General features: G+C 39.4%; 1 protein-coding gene across 1 annotated transcript in view; it reads left to right on the forward strand.

Annotated features, from left to right (window-relative positions):
• Positions 1–368: 368 nt before the first annotated feature.
• Positions 369–13,444, forward strand: part of LOC128696152 (protein mono-ADP-ribosyltransferase PARP3) — a gene marked incomplete at its 5' end in the record, with an annotated part of 51,722 nt that continues 38,646 nt past the window's right edge. Inside the window, 2 exon segments of the mRNA XM_053787301.2 lie at positions 369–533; positions 3,496–3,600. Of these exon segments, the coding sequence (XP_053643276.2) occupies positions 369–533; positions 3,496–3,600 (270 nt within the window).

The raw sequence follows: 13,444 nt of genomic DNA on the forward strand, positions 1-13,444 counted from the left end.
TAGTTAAATTATGGGAAATTTGGTTTATGAATGGGTGAACTATTGTATGTTAAGACTGGAAAGTAGTGAAGTACTATCATGATCTCTGGCACATTATAATATGTGAACTATCATAGTTCACATTTTAATGTGACTGGGAAGTAGCAGATCAGAGCATTTTCACAACCCCTATGAGATTACCATATTAAGAATTTTTTATTTTAAGACTATATGTTAACAAAATTTATGATTCATCTTTGGAGAACAAGGTGTTAGTGTTCATATTACTGTATGTAAAAGTACAATTTCCTGTTTCTAATATTGTTGGAATAAGAACTGCTGCTGCTTCATAATAGTACATAATTAGCAGCATCTCTGGTTATCTGCAGTTGGTGTCCACTGGGGAACATTTGAAGGAGAACGTAATGTGGGCTTCATGTTTCTTGTGGAGACAGCCTTAGGGAGGATGAAGTACATTAAGATGGGCAACAGCTCTCTCACTCATCCCCCTGAAGGATTTAGCAGTATTGCTGCCAAGGGCAGACTGGAACCAGGTGAGGGAATATAGATAGTTTACATTAGCAAACTATTTTTTCCAGATCTACATTCAAGCAATGCAAATGAGACCATCTGATTACAGCTGTTCTGTACTTTAAACAAAATTGTATATAGAGAACCCATTATAAAATAGGTTCACTATATACATTATAAAATGTGAAAGATAAAGATTTGTTCTGAGACTTTGCAATTTTTTTTTTTTTTTTAAGCAAATGCATTCATACATTGTTAATGTTCATTTCAAACATGTATGAAGAGTTCACATTTTCTTTGTAAAACAGGTTGGACAAGAAGTGTAGATTATTCATGGTGTGTCATTACATAAGTGGTTGACAGGTGAGAAGAGGGTGGTTGGTGAGGAATAATGGTGAGTGGGAAGCCAGCAAGCTGTGGAAGGAGGCACCAGCCCAGCCCAGAGGAAAGGTAATGAGAGTGGAGAGAGTTGGCTGGGTGCTGAGGAGGGAGGCCCAGGACCAGGACTGGAGGTCAACACATTAAGTATGCTCACTGAATTTACCATACCAAAATCTGGTTGGTAGGTAAGACACATGGGCAACAGTTAAGCAACTTTATTCTGAAATGTTTCACCTACACAGTAGGCTTCTTCAGTAGACTACAGAAAGTAGGCAGGAGCAGTAGAGATGTGAAGACGATGTAATCAGTCCATCACCCTTAAAGTCATAGATTTGAGGTTGTCAGTCCGTCAGCCTGGAGAAGAGTTCTGTTCCATAGTCTGAAACAGTCTGAAGAGATAAGTGACATTGTGGAGACTTATATACTGTCGGAAGGAGAGGTGCAGGGTTGTAGAGGAGAGAATGTAGTTACTGAGAGGTTATGTCCTTCTCAGATCCATCAGTTCTCACTTGAAAAAGTTGTCCAAGGTGTTTTCTCTTCTGTACCAAGATGCCATTGTGTTGCAGTGTCTGACAGAGTGAATAACAGGATGGTAGGTAAGACACATGGGCAACAGTTAGGCAACGTTATTCCAAAATGTTTCGCCTACACAGTAGGCTTTATCAGTCGAGTACATTTTGCCTACTGTGTAGGCAAAACGTTTTGGAATAAAGTTGCTTAACTGTTGCCCACGTGTCTTACCTACCATCCTGTCAGTATTGTATACCATTTTGATATTTTTACCAAAATCTGTTTGCTTTAAAGTCTTTCTTATGAATGTCAATATAAATAAGTTTAGAGTGATATTTAATGAGATATGTATTGATATAAAATCAAGTGGTGCTGTGCTTGGGTCATCACATATAAGTGAAAACACAGAACAGACACTCACTTCAGTTGCATAACCGTGAACTTTAAGCGCATATAGTGAATTCCTCACTATGGGGGAATCCACATAAAGTGAAGGGAAACCCTTGGTAAATTTTGCCAATGACAAAGCACTTTTCGGAGATTCTGAAGAGAAGTTGTATGGTTGGTGGACTAATTTGGGAGGGTCTGTAGCTGAAAAAAAGCGAATATAGGAAAGAGCAAAGTGATAAAGGTAATAAAGTGTTTAGGTAATGGAAGATTGGATATCAGATTGGAGGGAGGAAGTAAGGAGGAAGTGAATGTATTCCGATATTTGGGAGTGGACTTGTCAGTGAACGGGTCTGTAAAAGATGAGGTGAACCCTAGAATTGATGAAGGAAAAAAAGTGGGTGTTGCATTGGGGCATCTCTTAAGATGAACATTATCCATGGTAGCAAAGAGGGGACTGTATGAGAGTACAGTGGCAACAACACTTATATGGGTGTGAAGCACGAGTTGTGAATGTTGCAGCAAAGGAGGCTGGAGGCAGTGGAAATGTCATGTCTGAGAGCAATGTGTTGTGTGAATATTATGAAGAGAACGTGTAGGTTGTAGATTAGAAGGAGGTGCAGGGTTACTAAAAGTATTATCCAGAGGGCTGAGGAGAGGGTTGTTGATGTGGTTTGAACATTTAAGAGAGGATGGAGCAAAGTGCTATGGCTTGGAGGGTGTATACATCTGTAGTGAGGGATGATGGGTAGAAGTCACTCTAAGAAAGTTTGAAGGGAGGGAGTAAAGGAGGTTTTGTATGTAAGGGACTTGGACATTCAACAGGCATGTGTGAGCATAGTAGTTAGGCATGAGTGGAAGCAATGGCTTTTATGACTTGATGTGCTGTTGAAGTGCAATTCAGGGAAAGTGGTTAGTTAGACTTTAGTCCTGGAGATGGGAAATACAGTGCCTGCATTCTGAAGGGGTGGAGATATTGCAGTTTGGATTGGCATCTGAACTGTAGTATCAGTGCATCTATTGAAAGATAATAATGGGGTGAGAGATGGTGAGAGTGTTTTATTTTTTTTTTTTTGGTTCCCCCTACCTTGGTGGGACACAGTTGGTGTATTAAAAAAAATTAAGTAAATGATGCTTTTATACTTTTTTTTATAATGAAATTAGAAGGGTCACTTGTACTGAGCTTCACTGGAGATTAAAATCATACCTAATTATCAGTATATATTAAGTGCACTGAAATAAAACATAGTTTCAATCCTATGAGTGTGTTTATTTCTTATGCCATGCTGCTCTGGTAGATTTTTTTAAGAGCTACTAATGAAGACAAAGCCTTTGGGAATTTCTCTATGACCATGCCTTTCCCACCATTCCATTCTTATGCCGTAATTACTTATGCAACTGCTCTCTTAAGTTTTTTTTTTTTTTATCAAGTTGATATTTTTCTTTGTATTACTTTAGTCTCTCATACTTCACTTATAAATTTGACTCGACTATATCATCAGTGATTCCTCACTCTTAATGTTTTTGGCTTTGTTCTTGGCCTTCATCATAATGATAATTTTTACTTTTTATTCCATTCCATCTGCTTATACTACAGGTATTCTTGAAATAGCTTACTATAGCAGTGAATTTTGGATCTTGTTCCATAACCACGTTTCACTCACAGTGATGAAGTTGTAAGATTACCTTTTTTTTTTACTTCCACAGATCCATCTAAAGACAAGATACAAATGTTGGACAACATGAGAGTAATTATACCTATTGGACCTCCAGAACCACAGAGGGAGTTTGAAGCAAGTGGATTTTTACACAGTGAGTATGTGATATACAACGAAGGACAAGCAAGGCTTCGCTATCTTGCTAAGTTCTCCTTTGCTTAAGTAAATGCATAAATAAAATAAATAAATTAATAAATGTTTGTTTTTCAAGATACATTGTGTTACTAAGATTGGTTTATGTTGGTTGTATCTTGATGGAAAGGACAAAGTTATGCAAAGCATTTTGGGCAGACTGAAACTGGAATTTTAAATTATTTGACATTGAATAGTCAGATTACTTGAATCCTAAGCTTAGCATAACTAAGTTGTTTGGAAATAAGATTATTGAATGCAATGATCATTCCTGTTAAGTAACAAAATTCTGTTTATTAAAAGTTGCCCATTATGCATTCATATCTTGATTCTTTAACATGTTTATTCAATGAAATTTATGAATGTTTATTCACATTATCATTACATCAAACCAAAGGTCATACACTGAGTATTTTCTTAGACATTTACATTCTTGTTTATAATAGTAACACCTATTTTGTTATAAAATAGTTTTCTGTGATAATCACAGGTCTTAAATGGAGTGCATTTATTTACATGCTCCTAAGTGATGTGTTTTGTTTTATAAAAAAAAAATCATTAAGTGCTGGACTACAGTAGATAACTGTAAGTATGTTTTTTTAATTCATCATTGGTTAAGAAAGCTTCATTAATATATATCTACTGGATGTTTTATTCTAAAACATATACATGTACAGTATAGCTCTTAACTACAATATATGGAAGCTACCTGAAATATTTACACACAATATAGCTGACTACTATACATAAAGGCTACCTAAAGTATATACACACAATATCATTAACTAGCATACATAAATATCCTTGAAGTATGTATTATACATACATATTATAGATCTGACTATATATGATGATTACTGAGAGTATACAGTAGACCATTATATTACACGGTTTTATTTGGCACATTTTGGTTATTGCACTATTGAAAAATTGCAGCACAATTTTATACAACACTTCATAAAATTAACACGGTTTGGATTGCGGGAAGGGAAAAAATTTGGAATATTGCCCGTGTGATGCTTCCCCAACACAGCTAGGAGCTGGCTGTGTTTATTGTTATATTTGTGGATTGAGTTTAGAGCTTTTAATTGTCATATCGTGTATCCACCAAACAATGATATCATGGCACCCAGTAGACATACAAGTGTTGCTGAAGGTGGCAAGAAAAGGTTTAAGCATTTAACTCTTGGAGTTACAAAGAAAATAGAGATATTAGGCAAGCTTAAGAGTGGCTCACGTGTGGTGGATATAGCGAGAGCCTATGGCCTTATTGAAGTGTCAGTGCATACAATTAAAAGGAACGAGGTAAATGTACGAGCTTGTGTAATGAATAACCCAAGATGTCACCTCATGAAAAGAATGACATGTAGATCACAACAAGTAAATAAAGCTGAAAACTTGTTGCTTGAGTGGATTGAACAAAAGACAAAGAAATGTGCACCACTTAATTTCATCATAATTAGGGAAAAGGCCTTACAGTTGTTTAAAGCAGTGTGTGATAAGGAAGGAAGGCCTGAAAAAGTGTATGTTTAGCACAGGCTGGTTTCACAACTTTAAGTTGCATAATAAGTTACATAATATTAAGTTTTCTGGTGAAAGTGCTTCAGCTGATCATACAGCAGCAAGTAATTTCCCTGCTGAATTGCAGAAAATTATTTCTGAGGGTGGCTTTGTGCCACATCAAGTGTTTAATGCTGACGAGACAAGTTGTTTTTGGAAGAAAATGCCAGCAAGAACTTATATCAGTCAGCAATAGAAAAGTGCACCGGGCTTCAAGACAGCAAAGGATTGCTTAACCTTGCTCCTTTGCAGTAATGCTTCAGGTGATTTTTAACCCTTTGAGGGTCGACAGGCCCTCTCCGAAACTCGTTCTCAGGGTCGGCCAAATTTCAAAAAAAAAAAAAATTATTTTTTCTTATGAAAAAATAGAGTTTTTTTTCTAAACATTATAGGATAAACAAAAAAATTTTACCATCAATACTTACGGAGATATGGATGCATGAAGTTTGCAGAAAATGAGCAGCGTATGGCAACAGCGGCAACTGCCGCTCACCCGGTAAACTTTGATTTACTTGTATTTGAAGGTTTGTTGTTTTTTTCACTATTTTATTTTTTCACATAACTTATGTGGCCTATGAGACCAAAGTAAGGTGCAGTGTACATATATACACTCGTTGTATACAACACAATAAGCACACAAACATAATTATCAATATATTGTTTACAAAACTTGTTTACAAAAACAAACAATACAAAACATTGTTTATTATTATTGTTCTATAATATATATACCAATATACAGTCACTGAACATATTCCTATTAGTTCTGCAGCTTGTGGAACTCTGAAACATGGTGTCATACACAATGGTGTTTTATCTTTCTCCCTCATTCTATCTCTTTCAATCTGTCTCTCTCTTTCTATCTGTCTGTCTATCTCTGTCTCACAGGTACACATAAATACAAGTATACATAGTATAAATTACCTAGGATAACCCAAGAAATCCAGACAAAGTGCTATACTCTGCTTGAAGATGTGAGTAAAAGTGATGACACAGTCTTGTGGCTCTCTGAGACAGAGAGCTAGACGGATAGACAGATAGACAGGGAGCTTGACAGACAGACAAATAGACAGACAGAAATGTTAGTGTACCAGTACCAGTGTACTAGTGTTCCACCCTCCTCCTCCTCTTCTTCCTCTTCCTCCTCTTCCCCCTACTCTTCCTCCTCTTCCCCCTACTCTTCCTCATACTCTTCCTCTTCCTCCTCTTCCTCCTACTCTTCCTCTTCCTCCTACTCTTCCTCTTCCTCCTCCTCCTCTTCCTCCTCCTCCTCTTCTTCCTCTTCCTCCTACTCTTCCTCCTCCTCCTCTTCTTCCTCTTCCCCCTATTCTTCCTCCTTCTCCTTCTCCTCCTCGTCCATAGTGTAAATTACAAGGAGTCAGCAGCTGTCAAAGTGACATATTGGCTCATTACTCTTTCCCCCTCCGGCCTGTCAAAACAATGGGGTCGGATGCTGCTTCCCCTCCTCCATTCTATCTAATTATCTTTCTCCCTCATTCTATCTGTCTATCTCTGTCTCACAGGTACACATAAATACAAGTATACATAGTATAAATTACCTAGGATAACCCAAGAAACCCAGACAAAGTGCTATAATCTGCTTGAAGATGTGAGTAAAAGTGATGACGCAGTCTTGTGGCTCTCTGAGACAGAGAGCTAGATGGATAGACAGGGAGCTTGACAGACAGGCAAATAGACAGACAGAAATGTTAGTATACCAGCAAAAACAAAGGGAGGGCGATGTTCATCTCATCTTTTGGCATCAGCTCTACCCTCATTTACCCTCATCAAACGTCAGCACTTATCAGATGTTATCTCCCCTTATCTTGTTACTGTCATGGGTGAACATTTATTATTACATATTATTATTACCTATTATTATTATTATGTATTATTATTATTATGTATTATTATTATTATGTATTATTATTATTATGTATTATTATTATGTATTATTGTTATCATTACGTATTCTTCTTCTTCCTCTTCCTCCTCCTCCTCTTCCTCCTCCTCCTCTTCTTCCTCCTCCTCCTCCTCTTCTTCTTCTTCCTCCTCCTCCTCCTCCTCCTCCTCCTCCTCCTCCTCCTCCTCCTCCTCCTCTGCCTCCTCCTCCTCTTGCCTCCTCCTCCTCTTGCCTCCTCCTCCTCTTGCCTCCTCCTCCTCTGCCTCCTCCTCTGCCTCCTCCTCCTCCTCCATTCTTGGAACAAGTTTGAAGAGCTTGTAGTTCATAATCACTATCATTATCATCACCAATGCTCACATCTGAGTCTGGGATTTTGGAAAATAGGAGTTTCCTCTTTGATTCTGGTACAACTGAACGACGGCCCAGCACCAGAGGTGGAAGGCTGTGGGTTGTCTGGGTTTTCCTCACTATTACCCATATTATGGTCATTAGTTTCGGTCAAAACCTCACCAGAACCTTGAAACTCATCTTCACTGTCACTTCCATCTGTATTAGAACTGTCACTGGGGAACAAAAGTGTCCCAATTCGCCGAGGAGTGAGGAACTTCTTACCGCAGGGCACGGTGGAAATTGTGTACTATGATGGCAGTCCCACAATGCACCACTGGGTCCCAGATTTTTTTCCTACTGCGCACACCCACCACACAGACCCATTCTCTCACATCTAGGCTTATCAGCCTTTTCCTGCGAGATTTGAGGCCGCTAGAATTTATGCGTACTAGTACGTCAAAAACCCCTACGCGTAAGACGTACTAGTACGACCAAAACCCTCAAAGGGTTAAGTGTAAGCCCATGTAATTTGGAGGTCAAACCAATCAGCATGGATGACAGAGGAAATATTTATTGGCTAGTTTAAGCATCACTTTATTCCTGAAGTCAAGTTTTACCTGCACAGCAAGAACCTTGCATTCAAGGCTCTCTTCATTCTTGATAATTTCAGTACTCATCCACAAGCTTTGCTGGATATGACCTCACATGTAAAAGTTGTATTTTTACCTCCAAATACAACATCTTTAGTACAACCACTGGATTGCAAAGTTATTAAGTCATTCAAGTGTAACTACACAAAAAAGTTATAAAAAAACTAGTTGCATCAGTGGACTCTGACTCCAATCTGGCAGTACCAAGTTTCTGGAATAAATTTAACATTGCAGATGCTATCAGCTATGCTATAAGTGCATGGAGTGAAGTGCCCCAATCAACATTAAATGAAGGCTGGGGAAAGTTAGGGCCTTCTGTAATTAATTCTTTCACTGCTTTTTTCTTGCTTGACAGTCAGGTTCAGGAAATTGTTCAGCTGGCAAGGAGAGTACTAGGTTATGGTTTTGAAGATATGAATGAAGAAGATATGAATGAGCTCTTAGAAGATGATGAAGACAGGAGTCCAGGGAAAATGTTGGCAGAGCTCGATGCACAGATACAAGGGAGCCACATAACAGAAGTAGATGAAGAAGAATCTGAAGAAAAACAGTTAACATTGCAGCAGTTAGGTGAGCAGTTCCATATTATTGGTAAAGTTGCAGACCTTTTCACTGAAGAGGACCCTGACAAATCAAGAAGCAGTGCTTTAAAATGGGATCTGGTGATACCTTACTGTCAGTTGTATAATGTACTGCAGGATAAAAGAGCCCAGAGATCCATTACAGAATTTATGCACACTCCAATGCAATCATCGACTTTAGTACCAGAACTTCTACCATCTGCTTCTGCCGACAACCAACAACCATCCACCTCAGTCCAGTAGGGCCAAACCATGCATCTCCACTCTCTTCACAATCATACACAAACACCAATACCCACAATTTAAGTTAAGAAATACTATTATTTCTGCTGCATTTGTAGTCTTAAACAGTAAAAACATAATATATCACAACAGTGAACTACTGTTACATCTTCACTTTTATTTTTGAAAGATCTGTTGGTCTAGGAAAAAAGTTGTTCAGCTTTTTGGGGGCTCCCAGGAACGTAACCCTATTTTTTCCCATAAGTTCTTCAGTTTATCTAACAGTTTTACCTAAGACGGCATTTTCAGAAACGTAACTACCGTGTAATATAACAGTCTACTGTGTACAGTGGACCCTCCCTTTTCTTTGGGCTCTGTTTTTGCTCATTTCAGTTATTGCCGAATTTTTCCGTGAAGTTATTGGCTCAGTTCTCGTTGCTTTTCTCCTTTCTCATTGGTGATACCGTAAAAATATTGGCTCAGTTTTCATTGCTTTCCTCCGTTTGCGTCGGTGGTATGGTACCTGTCTGAGTGTGCCACACACACAACCTCCCACACATGCATTCTGAGGAGGCAGTGTCGCTTTGTTTATGGTTGAGTGAACATTACCCTGCGAGCTCATGGGAATTATTTCGTAACAATTCATTGTTTTTTGCACTTATTTATTCTGAGTGACTGCTAAATAAGCCACTATGGGCCCAAACAAAGCTGCTAGTGCTAGTCCTTTGGTAAAGAAGGTGAGAAACACAATAGAATTAAAGAAAGAAATCATTGAAAAATATGAACGTGGCTTACATGTGATCAGCATCGTGAAGATGTACCACAGGCCTACATCAACCATCAGTTCCATCATAGCGAAGAAAAACGAAATCAAGGAAGCTGATGTTGCGAAAAGGGTAAAAGTGATAACAAGACAGAGATCACAAACACTGAAAGATGTTGAGATATTGTTCTTGGTGTGGATGAACGATAAACAATTAGTGGGAGATAGTATTGTGCAGTTGATAATTTGTGAAAAGGCAAGGCAGTTGCATGCCGATCTCGTAGAGAAAATGCTTCAAACGAGTGCTGGTGTTAGTGAATTTAAGGACAGCAAAAGGCTGGTTCGAAAAATTCAAGAAGCGTAGTGGCATACAGTGTTGTAAGGCATGGTGAAGCAGCAAGCTCAGATAAACATGCAGCTGAAAAATTTGTCCATGAATTCAAGGAGTACATAGAAGCTGAAGGATTCGTCCCCCAACAAGTGTTCAATCGTGACGAAACAGGCCTGTTTTGGAAGAAAATGCCAAAGAGGACCTACATCATGCAGGAGGAACAGGCACTCCCAGGACACAGCCTATGAAAGACATGGGGTTTCACTCTGAAAATCCCAGAGTGTTCGAGAAACAATGCCGCCAAGAGTAAATTGTGTGTGATGTGGAAGGCTAACAGTAAGGCATGGGTAACAAGGGAAATTTTCCTTGATTGATTCAATGAAGTGTTTGCCCGAGTGTGAAGATGTATGTACTTCCTGGAAAATAAATTGCCACTCAAGTGCCTCCTGGTAATTGACAATGCTCCTGGTCATCCTCCAGACCTGGATGACCAAATGGTGGAGGAGTTTAATTTCATCACAGTGAAGTTCTTGCCCCCTAATACCACTCCTCTCATCCAGCCCATGGACCAGCAGATAATTTCGAATTTCAAAAAACTCTCCACCAAAGCAATGTTTCAAAGGTGCTTCAATGTGACCTTAGACCCTAAGATAGTTCTGGAAACATCACTTCACTATCTTCAGTTGCATAGGCCTTATAAATAAGGCTTAGCAGGGAGTGACTTCCAGGATAATGAACTCTGGAGAAAATTGTGGCCAGAATATGTCCAAGAGAAAGATTTTGAAGGGTTTGGGGCTGACCATGTTGACCCTACACTTGTTGTGGAATGTATTGTGGCATTGGGGGAATTCCATGGGGTTGGATGTGGAAGAGTTGGCGGAGGACCGTAGTGAAGAACTAACCACTGAAGAGCTGCAAGAGCTTTGTCTGCAACAGCAACAGAGCACAGCTGAGGAAAATGCTTCAGAGGAGGAGGAAGAGGAACAGAGAGAAAAGGTGCCTTCTTCAGAGATTAAGGAGGTTTGTTCAATGTGGAGTAAGGTGCAAACATTTGTGGAGGAACATCAGCTGTTGCAAGCTGTATCGGCAACATGTGCAATGGCAATGCCATGTCCCATTTTAGGCAAATTTTAAAGAGATGCCAGAAACAGAGCTCTCTGGAACAATTTTTTGTGCGACAGGGGTTCAGTGACTCTTAAGCTGGTCCTAGTGCCATTAAAAAACAAAGAAGGGAAGTAACCCAGGATAGGGACTTATTACCTAAAGTCTTTATGAAAGGGGATTCCCCTTCCAAACACTAGTGACTTCTCCCGCTCACCTCCTCCCTGTCTACTATACACCAACAGCAGTCATCAATCAAGGTAAGTGTCATGTTATTATTGTTATATGCTTCATTTCTCATTCTTCTCTGTATGTAAATCTATATTTAATGTGTAAAAAAATATTTTTTGTTAATACTTTTGGGTGGCTGGAATGGACTAATTGGATTTACATTATTTCCTATGGGGAAAATGGTTTCAGTTTGTCAATTTCACATTTCATCAGACTCTCTGGAACGAATTAAAGATGAAAAGGGAGAGTCAACTGTACATATTTTATTTTATTAACACATCAGCCATTTCCCACCAAGGCAGGGTGGCCCAAAAAAGAAAAACTTTCACCATCATTCACTCCATCACTGTCTTGCCAGAGGTGCCCTTACACTACAGTTATAAAACTGCAGCATTAACACCCCTCCTTCTGAGTGCAGGCACTCTACTTCCCATCTCCAGGACTGAAGTCCAGCCTGCCAGTTTCCCTGAATCCCTTCATAAACATTACCCTGCTCACACTCCAACAGAACGTCAAGTCCTAAAAACCATTGGTCTCCATTCGCTCTGATCTAACATGCTCATACATATTTGCTGGAAGTCCAAACCCCTCTCACACAAAACCACCTTTACCCCCTCCCTCCAACCTTTCCTAGGCCGACCCCTACCCTGCCTTCCCTCCACTACAGATTTATACACTCTCAATTTCATTCTACAGTGGACCCTCGTTTTTCGTAATTAATATGTTCCAGAGAGCGTGACTATTATCGAAATTGATGATTTGCGAATTCATTTTCCCCATAAAAAATAATGTAACTCCAATTAATTCATTCCAGACACCCAGAAGTATCAACAACAATTTCTTTTTTTACCTGAAAGATTGATTTACATGCACAAAGGAATGAACATTCAGCATGACAGTTACCTTCATTGAAGGCTGTTGTTGATGAATGGAAGACGGAGGAGGAGGAGAGAGGGAAGAGAGGTTATTGTTTGGAAGGGGAATCCCCTCCCCCTCCATAAGGACTCTAGGTCACTTCAGGGGTCACTTTCCTAGCTTAAATATAGATTTACATGCAGAAAAGAATGCCAAATAAATATAAAGTACTAATAAAATGTATAAATGAGCATTTAACATCACACTTACCTTTTATTGAAAACTTTTGTTGGTGTATGGCAGAGGGAGGGGAGGCGAGTTTATTGTTGGAGAATACGACACTAATATCAACTCTACGGCTTATTTATCTATCACAATTCAACTAATATGACATAATAAACAATTTTAATAACATAGATACATGGAATATACTCTAGAATGAATAAAATAAGTCGTGTATGTCACGAGAGGTATTGTGTTGTGTTGTTGTTGGGTGTATAAGGGCCACTGAGAGTAAGCCGTCCATAATGGTGGTGAAGCAGCAGCTGAGGCGGTAGTGTTTTCTGTAGCCCTATATAGCTCCAACAACATTGGAGGAGTTGGTAGAATCACTGAAGAAGGCACCCTCAACCACCATCACAATCACTACCACCTTCTACCACTATCACAACTGCTACCACCATCACTACCACCATCTACCACTACCACAACCACTACCACCCTCTACCACAACCACTACCACCCTCTACCACCATCACTACCACCCTCTACCAACATCACTACCACCCTCTACCACCATCACTACCACCCTCTACCAACATCACTACCACCCTCTACCAACATCACTACCACCCTCTACCACCATCACTACCACCCTCTACCACCATCACTACCACCTTCTACCACTATCACAGCTGCTACAACCATCACTACCACCTTCTACCACCATCTACCACTATCACAACCACTACCACCCTCTACCACCATCACTACCACCCTCTACCACTATCACAACTGCTACCACTCTACCACCACCACCTTTGTATTTTTCTACAAACTTTTTCTTAAATTATATGTTTCTCACATTCTTTACCAAAGGGCTGGCACTAGAAGCTTTCTTTGGAACCATGGTGACTTATTTAGCACTTGCAAGCACTAAAATGAATGGAATACAGTGGTCCCTCAATAATCTTCCGGCCTGAAAGTCGTCCATTTCAGAAATAGTCCCGTTATTTCGTCTAAACATTGGCTCACAAATGGTCCGTTAACTCACTAATTG

The sequence above is a fragment of the Cherax quadricarinatus genome, chromosome 48 (assembly GCF_038502225.1).
Source record: "Cherax quadricarinatus isolate ZL_2023a chromosome 48, ASM3850222v1, whole genome shotgun sequence".
NCBI classification, from domain to species: Eukaryota; Metazoa; Arthropoda; class Malacostraca; order Decapoda; family Parastacidae; genus Cherax; species Cherax quadricarinatus.